Here is a 17,924-nt window from a genome sequence, read left to right on the forward strand (position 1 = left end):
TCTCTCTCTCTCTCTCCTCTCTCTCTCTGTGTGTGTGTCTCCCTCTCCACTTCTCATAATAATTGAACAAAGTAACTAAGACATAAGCTTTAGACAGAAGTGAGAAACCTGTCAAGCACACATCTGCTGCTAATCGGCTTATAATTGAGAAAGGTAACTCCTGATTCTCTTATTCCCACCCTTCCCCCACCCTCTGTATATGAGATGTGGTCAACAACAACAAGCCAAAGAAACTTAAGGTTCTTGTAATATATGAAATAACTATCAAGTGTGGAAGTCACTCTTTGATAATAAGAATCCAATGCTTGGAATTTTAGGCAACCTTACATTGTATTCAATTCTCAGCCCTCATGCACCGGGGTAGAACACCTCAGTAAACTCCCTTATGAACTATTTGACTAAGCTGAAGACTCATCTCTTTCCATTTTTCTTCCCTGTTAAATGAGATATTGATTGGACTTTTCATAATAGAGCTGACAAATAACTACTGGCAATCAAGTATACTCACTTATCTATACCATAAACGAAGCTCACAGCAATATTCTCCAAGATGACCACAATTAGCAGAGGCAATGTAGCAGAATAATCATCAAACATTGTCACGAAGTAATTTCCAGAGCGCTGCACAAATATCAAGCCAATACAAAATGCCAGGAGGCAACAGATAACTAAAGAAAGGAAATTAAAATAACAATTAGCCTCTCCTCAAAGCCCAGACTTTCTATCATTATAAAACGTTCCAATCAAATAACATTTTTTCAATTTTTCTAATTTTTGTACACACTAGCTTCTCTGACTCTATGGAAAATTACATGTTGGCAGTTGAGTCACACATAGTTAACCTCTACTAAATTTAATACTACATAACTCATACCTTTAATTCTAGGAAATCCCACCTACCAAGTGCAAATAATAACTGAAAGGAAACTGTATAAAAATTTTTAAATAAATTTTCACACTCTTTGTTTATTATTAATAAAAAAGTGACTTTCTGGGCAGAATGTACATTTATGAAGCTTCTGTAGTTTTCAAATTTCTATACAATTTTGAATTCATAATGAACATAGTGTGGTTTGTAATGAGATTACCAAACGTACATACTTTCATTTTTGATTGAAATATGATTATCAGTAAAGCATAACAGAGAGAAAATTCAATCAGAAAAAGCATCACCATCAATCCATATTTACATACTTATCTTGCCTAAACAGCTTGAGTGTGCAAGCTTGAGTGTGCAAAGTAAAGTGATGGGTATAGGCCTAAATATTCTGATTATCCAAGCAACAACAAGGAAGAACTATTTAAAACTTGTTTCCTGCTTAACATCTAAGAAACAGACTCACAAACTTAAGGACACTTGCCTTTAATATAAAAACTTACAGATACATTTGTAACCATAAGACTTTTCCACACAACTTAAAGCCATCATCTTAGGCTTCTTGGCACTTACGATAAATGAACAATGACTACATTACATGTCTCATTACCCTTCTAGCATACATGAATAAAATTAAAGCAGCAAGATATAGCTCTCTCTACTTCCTCTTTGTGGATCCAGATGTAAATTCTCAGCTGCTTGTCCAACTACCTGCTCCCTCAGTGTCTCTAACCCACTCAAATTGTCAAACCCAAATAAATTCTTTTTCCTCTATAAGTTATCTTGGACATGGTGTTTTATCAGAACAATCAACAATTAATCAATATAGGACAGAAGTACAAACTCCGTTTTGAAGAAGATAGAAGTATAAATATAACTTATATTAAGTGTGTATGTTGTCCTTAAAAAACTGATACACTGAAATAATTATACCTACTATTGTATTATTATAAATTATAATCTACTATCATATAGATATTAACAACATCCAAGAGATAACACAGTCCAATTGCAGTCTCTAATCTCTCACCCACATAAATGGGTTACATTGAAGTCAAGAGTAAAATCTCACCAGTGAGTATTTCCTTCCTCACTTTGAACGTATCCACAATAGGAGTGATGATCCCTTCAATCGTTCCAAACATGCTGCCGAGGCCGAGATTTATCAGCATGAGGAAAAACATCACTGACCAGAAAGGAGATGCAGGGAAATGTGTCATGGCCTCCGTAAAGGCAATGAAAGCCAAGCCAGTGCCCTGCACAGCCTGCGGAACACAGAAGAGAGCAGCACTAACCAAGAGCAAGATCAGGAGATGCTTCACTGATATCTTCTCATCAGTGAAGGTGGGGAAAACGCTATGTAATGGCCAAAGCTGCTGAAAAGACATATGCTAAGTCATGTGCTCATTGTCTGGACCCAGAAGAATGATATTGAGTAACCAAAGAGTAAATTACAGTTCAGCATTGCTGGACAAAATGTACAACTATGTAACACTGCTTGTTATTTCAAATGTCTTAGAATAACATAGTGCATTAATAAGTATGTGGTATTTTTAATTTTGTTAGGACTTAGGAATATAAATATTGATTTGCTGTAATAAAAAACAAACAAAATATATATGTATGTATGTATGTATGTATGTATGCAAATACTTCTGGTCTATGGAGTAGCTTGGTTAATTAAAATAAAGAAAACAGATAATGTGAGGAATAAAAAAGTAGATGTAAAGGAATGCAAAGAATAAAAGAATAAAAGAATGCAAATTTTCAACCATTAAAAAAAAAAAAGAATCTATTTCAGAGAAAAACAACACAAGAAACACATTTTTGGTCCCTTTTCCTTACCTGTGTTTTGCTTGTCTGTCTGGTTTTGGTTTTGCTTTCTTATTAGAAAGAGGTGAAAGAGTATGTATGGGGTTGGGTGGGTGGGAAGTGGGTAGCAGCTGGAAGAGCAAGGAGGGAAAGGTGTGATTAGAATGCACTGTGTGACAACACATCCTTTCCTCCTGCTGGGATGCCTTCTCCAGCCTGGAGAGGAGGCCTTTTGCCTTGTCTCATTCTATCTTGTTTTATCCAGTTTGGTTGGAGTCTCTTAGAGGCTGGCTGTTTTCTAAAGAGGAAATCTAAATGGGAGTGAATCTGGGGGAAAGGTGAGGTGAGGTGACTAGAGAGAGGGTGATGGGTGGGAGAGGTGGAGGGAGGGAAAACTGTGGTCAAGATATATTGTATGAGAGAATCTGTATTCAGCAAAAAATATTTTAGAATTAAAAAAAAACATATTGTCAATAAAATACCTATTTTATATGCATCTTATCTAAATCTAACATGCCTGTACTCTAACATTTAGAAAGACTTGGGATTAATGTGATAACATTCATAATCACTGAAACTGTTAGAAGAGTTAGGAGAAACACACCAATTATGGGTATATACAAAGACTTTCTAAATAGGACTCCATTTGCACACCAAATGATGCCAACATCTGAAAACATAGATATCATGAAGTTAAATTTCTATATAAGAAAATAAACAATCAAGTGATTAGATAAACTACAGATGAGAGACAGCTAGCTATGCAAATAACAGATGGTTAATATCCACAATATACAAAGACTGTTAGCTACTAAATGACAAGAGTGAAATAGCCCAAGAAATAAAGGGCTAATTAAATAAACATATTTCTTAAAAGATAAATTACAAATAAACATCTTCAAAGGACTCAGTTTTATTAGCCATCTAAGAAATGAAAATTAAAACTATATTGAGATACCCTCTGACTCAAGTCATTAAGAAATCACACACACACACACAAAAGACTGGTGAGATTGTGGAGAAAAGGAATTACATCCGCCATCAGTAGGAATGAAACTAGTTGAAACCACGTGGAAACCACTAAGAATGTTTCCACAAAAATGAAGCAGGTATACAGTAAAGTCTGGCTGTACCATGCTTGGTATTCACTCATAGAGCTCCAAGTCAACATATCACATGCATACTTGCACATTAGTTGTTGAAGAACTATTGACAACAGCTTAGTTATGGAACCAACCTAAGTGTCCATCAACAGTGGAATGGCAGATAATATGTCCTATCTATACATGATAGGATTGTTTTAGCCATAAAGAGCTGTCACACCTTTTAATCACACAAAGCAGATTAATTAGTTTTAGGAATGTTTTCTCCCATTCCTGAACCATATGTGTGTATGTGTGTGTGTGTGTTCGTGTGTGTGTGTACATACATATATACATATATGTGTGTGCGTGTTTGTGTGTGTATAGAGAAAAAAGTAGCCCATTTATTGATTGCATCTTTGAATCTTATTACTTAGTAGTTAACACTCTTCGCATATTTGTGAGTTATAATTACTTTGTTCTGTAGCACCCACACATACCACCATATATACATATATATTTATATTTATATATATGAAGTTTTATTTACATGAAAGAATAAGCAACATGGCCAGAGGAAAAAAAAATAGGAAGAAGACCTATGAAGAGGATTATGTATTGGAGGAATAAAACTCTCCAAAAAAAATGTTATGTATTGTGTAAAATTAATGTCCATTCATGGGGAAAAAATAAAATCTTAATGAAAAAAATGAGGCCATGGGCTAGTGAGGGAAATGTTTGCTACACAAATATGAGGATTTCAATACAGATCCTCAGTACCCTTGTATAAGTCAGGCCTTCTGCCATGTATCTATAGAACTGCTGCACAGGGGTCAGGGTTTGGTGACACACACAGACAAGAAAAGCAGATCTCTGAGGATCACAGTGACAAGTTTCAGACACACTGAGAGACCCAGTCTCAGGCCACAAAGAAGGAAAATGATGAATAATCACATCTGACAGAATGGGACCTCTCTACACATGCACAGAAGAGACAGGGCCCTCACATGCATACCCTAGCCTACATACACACAGTGACACATCTTATAAAAAATGTAGAACTCTAAGTCAGATGACTGTGTTGTTTTACTAATTCAGCACATGTCAGTTTTTTTTAATTATGAAAACCTAGAAATTATATTTTCTTTTACAATTCAAAGTTATCAAATTTACTTCTGCCTTTAAACGTAGTATGGGATCTCTATATTGTACTCCAGGAATAGTTAACTGTCCTACTCAAACTGACTAATGGCTAATTTTCTCTCTTCCTATTTGGCAATGTAAGCAAAAATTAGCAGCCAACAAAAGAACATTAATTGATTTTCCATAATTCTTTATTGATTAAAATAAATTATACTCTAAGAAAAAGATATAACCAGGATTTCTTTAACTGATCTGTTAAAAATAACCAAAATTATCATTCATTCGTCAAAATCCTGGGAACCAAAATTCAAATTCAGCACTAATTTTTTATAGCAAAATCTGTATCAGATTAGCCTTTATTCTGGAGTGGATATAAACTTATTTATGTTAAGACTGCATAGTAGTGTGACTGTTTTATAAAATAAAGAAAATCTTTGTAAGTAAACACACTCTATGAGATGCAGAGTTATCTGAGAATTTAGAAACTATCCCCAGGCCTTTTGCTATCCACTTTCCTGAAGAAAGCTTCAGATAAGGCATGCTTTAACTAACTGATAATTTTTTGACTGCTCAAACATGGCCTACTAACTTTATTTAGCTCATCCTCAATTTGACAGGCATTGAGATGAAGAACAGCAAACTCCTCCTCCTTCACTTTTTGAATGATGTCGTAAACTAAACGATAATCTTCTGCAGTGACAGCTGAGAGGTTGATGTGATGGGGAATGACATCCCAACTAATGTTTCCCATTTTCAAAAGTTTCAAGATCATCTCGGAGTTTCTGAAAAGTACAACAGATGGAGAATGAGCACCCGGCTTCTTTAATCCATATTTATAGAGAATTATGGGCTGAAATGCTAGTGGAAATTAATTATCCATACTGTGAAATGCATTTTTCATTTACGATATTGGCTTTGAACCCCAGAACTGCAAACACCACCAATGTTGCCAGGACTGAAGTGAAAAAGTTGATGAAAGACACTAAGACAGCATCGAAGTGGCAGTTGTTGTCTCTCTTGTTATAACTTGAAAATGCGATGACTCCACCAAATCCCAAACCCAATGCAAAGAAGACCTGGGTCGCTGCCTCTCTCCAAACCTTGGGCTCCAGCATCATTTCAAGCTGTTTGAAATTGAAGAGAACAGAAATCAATAATAAATTCCTAGTTTAAGAAATTTGCTTATGAGCTGGGCATTGGTGGCACACGCCTTTAATCCCAGCACTAGGGAGGCAGAGGCAGGTGGATTTCTGAGTTTGAAGCCAGTCTGGTCTACAAAGTGAGTTCCAGGACAGCCAGGGCTACACAGAGAAACCCTGTCTCAAAAAAAAAAAAAAAAAAAAAAAAGAAAGAAAAGAAATTTGCTTATATGGAATTATATCATTTTAATATAAATATATACACTTAAATGTTATAGAAAATGGTATAATAAGTAACTATAAATAACTATATTTTCTAGGATAGCAACTAAGAATGCAACAGGAAACAGTATCTATCAAGCCCTTACATAGAGAACTTCTACTTACAAAAAAACTTGTCAGCGTTTTCTGATAAATCATCACAGAAGAGAATGACAGAGAAATTACTAGTCTTTGATAATTTCCCATTATATATCTTTCTTTGTCTTTTCCAAAGCATAATAAACCAATTTCCAGGACAAGCTAAATAGTTACTTCACATCACTATTCTCTCAAATTTTGAATTTTCTGGTAAAAATCTGATAATGGAGCTGTGTAATTGGTAGGATCCGACTGCCGCTATAACTGTCAATTGGTGTTGTTCATTCATTTTGATGAGACTCATTTCTTTGAAAATAGAGGAAAGTCTATTGCATCATTAGTGCTCCGAATATATAACCAAGTTCCATAAGATCGTGTCTTACTTCTCTGAAAAATCATCAAATTTTTCCAGAATGAATTAAAATTGTTAAAGATGGGCTGGAGAGATGGCTCAGTGGTTAAGAACACTGACTGCTCTTCCAGAGGTCATGAGTTCAAATCCCAGCAACCACATGGTGGCTTATAATCATCTGTATTGAGATCTGACGCCCTCTTCTGGTGTGTCTGAAGATAACTACAGTGAACTTATATGTAATAAGTAAATAAATCTAAAAATAAAATAGTTAAAGAAAAAATTGACATTATCTATAGCTGACATGAACCTCAATAGATATTTGAATTCATTTCCAGTCACAAAACAGTGCTAAATTGATATTTGTATCTCTATCTAACATTAAGATCAAATTGTTTTTATTGAAGATAATGTCAAGGGACAATGCTAAGAATGTGAAATCTACCAAGTTTCAGATCATGCTGCCACTAAACAATTTAATGAAAGAGCAAGCCAAGCCAAATAGTAATCCTCTGGATTCAGCTTTTTTTCAATAGAAAGAGTAAAAACAAAACCATCTTCTTAGCATCAGCCAAATTCTAGCTGTCCAATATTGATAGTGTATATAAACTGTAACTGGCAAACACAGGTAAGCACTTTTCATGGGTTTTTTTTTTCTTGTTTAATATTCACAGAAGCCCGTGTAGTTATTAAATCTAATATCTGAGGCTTTGTAAAGAAAAGAAACCAGACAACAATACACAGCAGGTCAGAGGCAGCAATAAATAGTAATATATATGACCTCTAAAACTCCCACTTTTCCTCAGATATTGGGATGTGGTGCTTCAGTTGATTTTAATTAGCCTTAATTTTTAATTAGTTTTTTATACTTTATGAATAAAAATATACTGTCTGTATTCATAATTTAAGTAATTAACTAATATGCACACAAGTTCTTTGTGGAATATTTCTGTTGTTATTCAGTATCACTGTTACGCTTAATTCCAACTATATTGAACTGTCGATCATGTAATTACCACTAGGTGGCAGGAAAGAGACATTTCCAAAGATTTCATTTAGCCTGCATCCAAAGTGAATTTCCACTTGCTGTTTCTGGGTAGTTTGTGTGCTTAGTCACTTTCTTCCTTCTATAAACTATGCAAATTAAAAATAACATATAGCCAAGTGTGTAGCTCATGCCCACGATCCCAGAACCTAGGAGGCTGAAACAGGAGACCATAGGTTTGGGACCAGTCTGAACTAAGTTTGAGACTATCAATAATGACTGAAAACAAACAAAAAGTATGTTATACTTATTATAATTTTTACAGCATCACATGAAACCAGTGTTTCTCTACCTTCCTAATGCCGCGACCCTTTAATACAGTTTCTCATGTTGTAGTGACCCCCAACCATACAATTATTTTTGTTGCTACTTTACAACTGAAATTTTGCTACTGCTATGAATCATAATGTAAATATTTTTGAAGGTCGAAGTTTGTCAAAGAGGTTGTGATCCACAGGTTGAAAACCACTGCCCTTGACTAAACTAACACTAGTTCATCAGCGGTAACTGGAAAGCAAAGTGAAAAAGAAAAAGAAAGGAAGGAAGGGAGGGAGGGAGGGAGGGAGGGAGAGAGAGAGAGAGAGAGAGAGAGAGAGAGAGAGAGAGAGAGAGAGAGAGAGAGAGAGAGAGAGAGAGAGAGAGAGAGAGAGAGAGAGAGAGGAGAGGAGAGGAGAGGAGAGGAGAGGAGAGGAGAGGAGAGGAACTAGAATTTTAGCATGGATCCTTAGCCCAAACTAAAAATGTTGATTTATGCTGAAATTTTAAGTACTAAATCCATTTAAAGGCTATATCAGTTCTAACGTACATACGAAAATCAAACTGCAGAACTGTGATAACCAGTTATGGGCTCAGAAAGTCGTTTTCAGAAGTTTACCCAGAAGAATGAGTTGCATTGAACCCAGGCAACATTTTCTTCAATGCTCCGAATATAAATAGTTTGGGTTATTAAGTATGTAAGGCTTGAAGCAGATTTTAATTCTAAGGTGGCTGAAATTTATGAATTTAAAGTGGTGTTCACTGGAAGTTCTCAAGGGCACCAACTATTAAAGAGCACTTTTGAACTACAGAAGAAAACCAGACGCCCACATCAGCATTTTTGCTCCTACAAAATGAATACAAACTCAGAACCAGACATGCAAAGAACACAGCTTCTTTTACCTCCTAACAAGGCAGCTGACAAAGAATTCCACAGAAGCTAATCCCTTCTGCTTCCCAGTTTACAGGACCACCCCAGCTCCACATTCATCCTTTATATAACCTACAGTGTCTCAACTGTTTTAACTTCCTTACCAGAGTTTTAACGAGTTAATGATAAGCTGATACCTTAATTTGGTGAATCACAAAAACACATACACTCCCAAACCTATTTCTGTTTTCTGTTCGGTTAAAAATAACAAGACATGATTAAGTCTACAAGTTCTTTATGAGTAACCAGGGTCAAGAAACACAGTAATAAGAGTAGATCTAATCTATAGAATAGTCTCTATGAAGCTAATGAAAATTTTGCTGAAATATGTGTGTGTGTGTGTGTGTGTGTGTGTGTGTGTGTGTGTGTGTGTGTGTGTATAAAAATTCCCAAGTGTACCATTATAACTAAGACTCCAGAGTGGATGAAACATTCCCCAGAAAACACTACTCTATGAGACAAAATTCTGGGGAAAAGTCAGGTCATTCCCCAGAGTCTGTGGATTTCAGAGTATTGGTAACTCAGGAGATCAATATTTTCATAGTTCTTCTAGCAGGAAACTACTGCTGTTGATGTTTCAAATGATCAGTTAGTTACTTAAGTTGGATATGAACCCCTCAACTAGAGGGTGATGGGTAAATGTAGATCAAAGTTTCCCAAATTTATCAGTGTAAAAAAATCATAAGCTATTTCATAAGGAGAATGAATTTTTACATTGAAATAATGACAATCATACTCACGAACCAGAATGAGAGATTTTAAAAATTAGAAGGAGATCCAAATAAAGAAAATATCAAATAAAAAAAAATAAAAAAAAAGAAGGAGATCCAACTGGAAATACAAAAAAAGACACTTTTCTGGAGAGGTTAACATACTATATTTTAGAAATCTAATATATTGATGTTAAAACAATTGGGCCTTAAGCATAGCTATGGTGACATTTTTACAATAAACATAATGGAAAATAAAATTTACATACCTTAGGGGTGAACATGTGTCGGATGCCATCAATTGAACCATTTAAAAGGAGAGATCTTATTAGGAAGCATATAAGTACCACGTAGGGGAACAGAGAGCTGAAATACATGATCTGCAAAGGCAAATGGCAATGGGTGAGACAAAGACTAGTGACCATTCTTAATAGTTAAAACTATACTCTTGATAGCCACTGTTTGTTTAACACTATTGGTGACAACTCCTAAAGTCCCTTTTTAAGAAGACTGCTCTGGATTCAGCCTTCTTTAAATCTCACTTGAGACATAAATAAAACTTTGTTTACACTGATTCATATTGTCGTATACCTTGATGGGACGTAGCATAATTCAATACATGTATAAAATGTTTAACAACAATGTTAAGATAATTAACATTTTGATGTGAATCTTAAAATTCTTCTCTCTCTCTCTCTCTCTCTCTCTCTCTCTCTCTCTCTCTGTGTGTGTGTGTGTGGGGGGGGTGTGTGCAGAATTTTAAAAATAAATAAAATGTTTACTATCTATTATGCTGCTTCAAGTAGCAGGACTGAATTCTGCTCAATGGCTGAATAGTATTTCATTGTGTGCCTGCACAGAGAAACACTGACTTACTTCTCCTTCAGTTAGTGCAAAAATAAGATGTAGGATGAATGGTGGTAATTGTTTGTAATGCATATTTAAAAGCAATATTTAGAAAAGAAATGTCATGAATTTCCTAACAAGTCCTGCTTAACGCTTCACACACATTTTGAGTGATGTTTCATGGTGTACCGGTAAAGCTCGCAATGTACTGAGTAATTTGTACACATAGCACTCACCAAATCCTTTCACCATTTGTTTCTGCAATGTTTGCGTCTGAGGAACTCGGGAAATTGCCATCCCCCAAGCATTTTACCCAGGCATTAACTATCTTCTTGAAATATCCACGTCGGGGTCTAATATGTCTAAAACTTTCCCACTGGAGAGGCAAATTTCTGAAATTCCCCTCCAAGCTGTGGCCCCTCTGTTTCAGAAAATGGCGCCAGTTGCTGAAGTCAAAGATTTTCCAAGACAATCTGCAATATGCTAGTGGTTTCCAAATCAGCATCCCAGCTGGGTTGTTTTCTGCTAAACCTAAGTGTTTCTAATCACATTGAACAAATTCTCATTGCTCCCTCATCCCTGCAAAGCTTTAACCTGATATGTTTTCTTGCTGCAGAGCCCAGGACCTCAAGCCCTTGCCTCCTAGTAGGCTCAGCATGATCAGCCACTGCCTGAAAGCAGACTGTCTGCTTCCCTTCTCCAGTCAAAACCATCTTCTCCCAGAAGTCATCCTGAATACCCCAAGACTTCTTTTTCCAAACTGAATCTACCATCTGCTGTCACTTTGGCCAAACTAGAGGTAATATCACCTTGGAGATATTACCATTAGGTACAGTTTTGTCTGTGGCGTTATATAGCTCTGCCAAAGTTACCTTCGATAGAGTTTTCTCACACTCTGTCCACCCAACTGTTATATAAGCTCTGTGAGAATGGAGACCACGCCTTTCTGGGTCACTACCAGATCTTAAACTCCTAAACCACTTGCAGACAGACAATATTTTAATAGAGTAAATCTATTTTCATTAGTAAAATCAGACATCATTCCAATAATTTTTGATGCATCTTAGATTGTCCTCTGCTATGATAACATGATTTTATTTCCTAATTTCTCTTTGTTAGGGCGCTTTCAGAAGTGGGAGTTACTGTTCTGTTTCTCTTTGATGACTAGGATACTTTCAATCTGCGAGGCCCCTGGGTCTCATTCGATGATAGTTCTCCACGATAGCTTTTGAGGCTACCAAAAGCGTGAAATCTTCTCTGCATATTTTTAAATCAAACTCAATTTGCTGCTTCCTGGCTGACTTGAAAGACTTTCCTGATTTTCAGTGGATTTCCTGCTCACCTTTCCTCCCTCTGATTCCCAGAGAGCCAACCTCCACAGCTCTTTTGCATGAAGTCATCTAGAAGTCCGATGTTAGTGTTTGCTGAATTGTTTAGAATCTTCAGATCCTTACAGTACTCTCTATATAACAGCCTATGGTTTGACCAGTGTCTGCAGACATTTCGATGTCCCTCAGCAACCAGGTCACAACTCTTGCTTTATCTTCCTCCCACTCCTCAGACTGGATATCAGAGTCACAGGGGAGCTTTTAGCATACTTTGGACTTGATGCATGCTGAATTCTGTGCCTAGAATGACCTGTCTCTGACCTTCTGGTAACTTTCCTCCGACAATATTAGCAATCACCCACTTTGTGAAACCTCCCAGACTCCAGGATCATTTCAGTAACTGCTTCATGCATATTCTCCTTGTCTATATTATTATATTTAGTACAGCAATTATCTGCCAGGCTCTTCACACTATGGGCTTTACAAGGACTGAGGCTGCTCAATTAATATCAGAATTCACTAGTGTACAACTTACAGAAGATCATCAACAATACTGTATATTAAAGAAATACTGAACTCAAAAATACTATAGATAAAACAAAAGAGAAACGTGTTATAGAAAGTTTGGGGTTCCTATTGTGTGCACATTCTCTAAAATATGGTATCTCTATTGTATAATATTTTAAAATTCTGTTCTTGGGGTTGGAGAGATGACACAATGGTTAAGAGCACTGACTGTTCTTCCAAAGATCCCGAGTTCAAATCCCAGCAACCACATGGTGGCTCACAACCATCTGTACTGGAATCTTATGCCCTCTTCTGGAGTGTCTGAAGACAGCTACAGTGTACTTACATAGTAAATAAATAAATCTTTAAAAAGCAATTCTATTCTTAATATTAGGTCCCAATTATTTCCATTTTTATTAGTTTAATATACATTCATTTCTTAAATACACTAACCTGAATTTAGTTTGTTCTTAAGGAAAAACTGAAATATTTCAAATTAAAATGTAAAAATGGTCAAGAATTCAAACAGATGAATACAATTAAGTATGCCAAACCTGTGACTGAATTCTTCTCTAAGCAGATAAAGGTTCATAGTTAATTTAAAATTCTAAGAGTTAAAGGAATGTGTTTTAATTAAGCACTAGGCAAAGTATCCACATTTTTCTTAAACACAAATTTACATTTTTACAAATAGCTATAACTTGTAGCAAAATCTTTTATGAAATTGCCAATAAATATTCAATTAAATCTGCCGGTATATACCACAGACACTTGTACATTGTCATCTGAAATAGCTTTATGGAATATTGCTACCTAAATCTCATCCATTTGTACATTGGTATTATATGCTGCTACTTGAAATTATTTCTGCAAATATATGGCTTGTGTCTGTCACTAAAATAGAAACTTCCTATGTCCAGGCTTTGTTTCTTGTTGTATTTCTCCAATTAAAACAATTTCTAGTAAAGAGCAAGTATTCAATACTTTTATAAAATAAATGGATAAATAGGCAGAATCCATAAGCATTGTACAATCTAAGTATAGATTTAGAATAGAGAAGTTATATATGTTTCTTTGCTAATTTTAAGCTTCTCAAGAGTTGTTAACCAAAACAACAATTTTTTTCACAGCAATTACACTAAATGAAAGATTAGTTTATCAAGCAAAATATTATTATACAGGATATTTTCATTTTGTTATACTACTGAAATTAGAAAATATATTAAAATCAATTGATTTTATCTTTATATTAAAATATTTATTATAAAGAAACATTTAGGAAAAAAATCTTACTTTTGAGGACTTGGTTGCCTGGCTTTAGTTCTGTCACTTCTTAAGTACTTAACTCTGGACAGTTAATTTACTTCTTCTGAACTTATAGACTTTGTTTAAATTAGAGATAAAACATGGAAGCCATTTGACAGAATAAAGAAAAAATATATGTAACATATTTAATAGACCAATACATCAATAATAAAGAAATGCAAAAAATGAACATCACCCTGGAGGTGAAACAAGTTGAGAGGATTTTTTTGTTTTGTTTTGTTTTCATTCTTCTAATATGGAGACAGGAATTCAATAAAATGTTGTAACAAGGGCACAAAGAGCTTCTAAACATAGCTAATGCAACAATATTTTGGTAAAATAACTAGATAGATGGAATTGCCCATGAGCCTTGTATAGACTAAGAAGTACATATTCTTAGAGCAGAAAAATGGGATATGCTCCTTTGTTTAATTTTAAGCCTCCTTAATGTTGTCAATCACAATAATTTTGAGATGTCTACTAAGGAGGAAAGCAAATTCACTGACACCAAGTGTCATGAAACATAAGAGATTGTCTTTATTTGAGGATTTATCTCACTCTTATTTACTCGACAGGTCATGGGTCCTGTTCTTTGTGACTGTGGTTGTTGACTGTGATCACAGAGCAACCATTTCTCTTCTCCATAGTAAAGGCAGGAAAATAAAAGCTATCAGAAATCAGTGATGCAGTTGCATAGGGGACCTATTGACGTGGCCAGAGAGATTACTAGCCTCCTACGCTTGTCCCTCAGGCTTCAGTTAGCATCCCTCCCTCCATGCCCTGTGTGTATTTGCATGTCTAAGAAACTATATAAAAAATTCTCATCTTTGGCAGGGACAATTTGCACAAGCCAGTGTCTAGCACTCCTCTATACCCAGTGCTTGCATAACTATTTCTCCAGACTCGTGCTTGGTTGTTCAATGTACATAGAGAACTTTACATTCATGCTTTACAATGCTCTTCTTATTATTCCATACTGAAGAACTGTGTTGATTTAAACACTACTAGCTTTTGGCCCACCTCGACTGTGAAATCATCTCTGGATGAGTATAAGCAGTTAGGTGGAAGTGACCCTGAATTTTATTAGAGCATCCTGTATAATATAACATGGCCTTGTTTCAAATTCTGCCACAATGTCACTCTCTCCCTAACTAAGGGCCTCTCTCTGAAATAGTAAATCACATGACCTACATAAGTTGTACCCCATTCTACTGATACATTTTTTATTACGTGATATTAAAGACAAGACGGGAATATCACTGAGAGTAAATTCCAAAGAGTCTCGTTATAGAAATTGTTAAATATTTGATACAACAGAGATGTCAATTAATTTGAATTAGCATACATTCTCTTTAACAACTGTAGCATCAACTTTGCATTTCATACATGTGTACAGTCACAACTTGTAAACATAGCATAGCAGAAACTAGTATATTTTTTTAAAAGAAGAAATTGTTCTTCTTTTAAAAGAACATAGATCCAGGAAACCTTAGCGAACTTGATCCATGACAGCTTTTCAATATATATGCCTGTCCAGAGGTGGATTTTCCTCTCACTAACATTACCTTAGATTATGGGCATGTGACTAGGTATGGTTTAAGAACTTCTTCATTTACTTATAATCTCACTTCAGTAACTCCCACATAGTCAAGGTACACTCAATCAAATTACTATCTAAAAATTACTAAGTCATTAACACTTAGCAAAAAATAATATAGCAGACACAGCAGGAAGAAGAGAGAGAGAGAGAGAGAGAGAGAGAGAGAGAGAGAGAGAGAGATGAGAACATGTCAACTGCGATTTACGGGCTAAAATGGCATTAATATTTCCTACTAAAATTAAATTAACAAGACACAAAGGTGAATTAGACCAACTTCTGTCTATTCTCATTCCCATTCCTGAGCTATCATTTGGAGGAAATAAATATCATACTAAGAAAAAGCATAGAGTGTCCCATCCCACAGCCTCTTCAATTGAGACAGAAGACAAAAGACATGATGACACATGGCTATTTTACTACTACATTGATGGTAGGAAGACCCCAGTTCAAGAAAAGCTGGGCTATATAAAAATACCTGTCTCAGAAAAAAAAAAAAAAAGAAAAGAAAGGAAAACGATAATACGAAAGAATCTTTCTCTTTTCTCTCTCTCTCTCTCTCTCTCTCTCTCTCTCTCTCTCTCTCTCTCTCTCTCTCCCTTCTCTTCTCCTTTCCACATGTATGTGCCTATTCGAGTCTTCAGACTGATTTCTCACGAACTTTAAGTATATTATCCAATTTCTCCACCCTCTTTCTAAAAATCAGTAAAGTGTCTCTGGAAGTAGTAACTGCATCTTAGAGCTTTTAGGATTATATATAAAATAGAAATCACTACAGTTCCCAGAACCAAAAACCATGGACTAAGCATCATTGCCTAACACTGGTTTTGCTCAAATCACCTGTGCTGATGTCAATTATTATTATTATTATTATTATTCAGCATGCTTTGTTGTCATTACTATTATTATCATTGATAATAGAGTACTCCGTCACTCTTTTTGACTGCTGCTAACCTACGATGCCTAGTTAGACTGAAAAGATAAATGAGTACAGCTACACTTTGAAAAAAAACTTTATTATACACACGGATGCACACATACACATACCATCAGGGGCCAGCAAGAAGAGCCAACACTGAATTCTTGCTATAAAGCAGATAAGACATGAAAAGGGTGTTAAAACAGTGGCAGGGATAAGAACAGGACTCTGAAGCTTTTGAAAACAAAAGAATGAATAGCAAGCGTGTCCCTGGTGCATCATTTGAAAATGAAAGCCGCAAACCATACAGACTTCACACTTCCACTGATGTCCTTTTCAACCACAGTGTTTGGAAATTTGCATTTGGGCAGGAGGGCATGCCCTTGTCACCTTTTATTTATTCCATGTTGCTGGTCTAAATTATTCTAACTACTTGAGGAAAACAAGAACTTTTAAAAAACATACAACGATTCATAATTTGAATATTCACTGAGCAATTACTTCTTAAAATGTACCTGAAAGAAGGAAATGATAAAAACTAAACAAACAGCAAAAAGCAACTTCTTCACTCCAGCAGTTTCCATGACTGCGCTGGATTGTACTCAGGGAACTAAAGCAGCAGATAATGAATAAGTAACACAATAAACATATAAATAAATAAATAAATAAATAAATAAATAAATAAATAAATGCTGGAATAAAACAAATATTATAAATGATATTAAATGTCACTCTAAAACACTTTAACTGCTACTTATGACTTTTTTTTAAGAGACTTTTTTTTAAAAGCATCACTTTTGGCCAATCTGTAGATGCCTAGACAAAGTAGTCAAACAATTTGTCATTTGAATTTGGGGGGTATAGCTGAAAGGGATTGACAGAACCCATAAATGGTGCTTAGAAGAATCAGAAGGGATTCTAACATACTAACTTTTCCAGAGGACTGGATGCCTTTGATCATGGCCAGACAAACCATGACCCAGGCAACCAGCAGGCAGACCGTCATCTTCCAGTTTAAGCCACCACTGTCAGAGATGGAAGTGGTGATATCCAGTGCTTCCCGGTACCAGTAATAGGTGGTGGCAGAACTTTGTTCACATTCTGGCTCAACATCTGTTGGGGGAAAAAAAAAAAAGACAAAATGCTTTCATTCAAACTATAGTACGGTAAAGCGTAATACTGGGTTGTGTCCCACAAGCCCATTAGCCAGTTCTTTGTACTATAACCAGTTTAAGCTTACAAATAAATGAGATTCAGATCATGGCTATTTTATTTGGCTGTGACAATTCCTGGCGGGTAACCCCTCATCTGCTCTTCTAACTGCTGGCCTGGCTACCTCCCCAGCAGTGTACCCTAGTTACTTGCGGTTTCTCCTGGCCATGTGCTCATGGCTCATGGCCGCTTCCTCCGCTCTCCCTTCATCTCGCCCCACCTCAGAGAGGTCACTCCAGACCCACCTACCTCTACTCCCTCCAGCAATTGGCTGTAGTCAGTTTTATTTAACCAATAGTTTTAAATCAAGCAACAAAGTTTACACAACAAAAACTTGTAAGTGTGAGAAGTCATTTGCAGGCCCAGACCTTTGGGTATAGAATTAAGCAACACATACAATGCAGAGCAGCAGACCAAAACCTCAAAGGTTCTTACCATTGCCTAGGAAAACATTCACCTCACAACTGCAATCCTGATTGCAATGAGCAGCAAAAAATTGCAACC

At 35.8% G+C, this 17,924-nt stretch overlaps 1 protein-coding gene across 3 annotated transcripts in view; it reads right to left on the reverse strand.

The window, feature by feature from the left end:
- Positions 1 to 17,924, reverse strand: part of Slc6a15 (solute carrier family 6 member 15) — a 51,485-nt gene that overhangs the window by 7,920 nt on the left and 25,641 nt on the right. For 2 of the 3 annotated variants that reach the window (XM_021204603.2, XM_029542621.1), the window contains exons 5-10: positions 17,140 to 17,321; positions 9,976 to 10,086; positions 5,797 to 6,038; positions 5,504 to 5,696; positions 1,950 to 2,142; positions 509 to 668 (exon numbers count right to left, since the gene is read on the reverse strand). In XM_021204603.2, the coding sequence (XP_021060262.1) occupies positions 509 to 668; positions 1,950 to 2,142; positions 5,504 to 5,696; positions 5,797 to 6,038; positions 9,976 to 10,086; positions 17,140 to 17,321 (1,081 nt within the window). The remainder of the gene's footprint in view (positions 1 to 508; positions 669 to 1,949; positions 2,143 to 5,503; positions 5,697 to 5,796; positions 6,039 to 9,975; positions 10,087 to 17,139; positions 17,322 to 17,924) is intronic. The other variant, XM_029542622.1, reaches the window with a different exon arrangement.

The sequence above is a fragment of the Mus pahari genome, chromosome 9 (assembly GCF_900095145.1).
Source record: "Mus pahari chromosome 9, PAHARI_EIJ_v1.1, whole genome shotgun sequence".
NCBI lineage: Eukaryota > Metazoa > Chordata > Mammalia > Rodentia > Muridae > Mus > Mus pahari.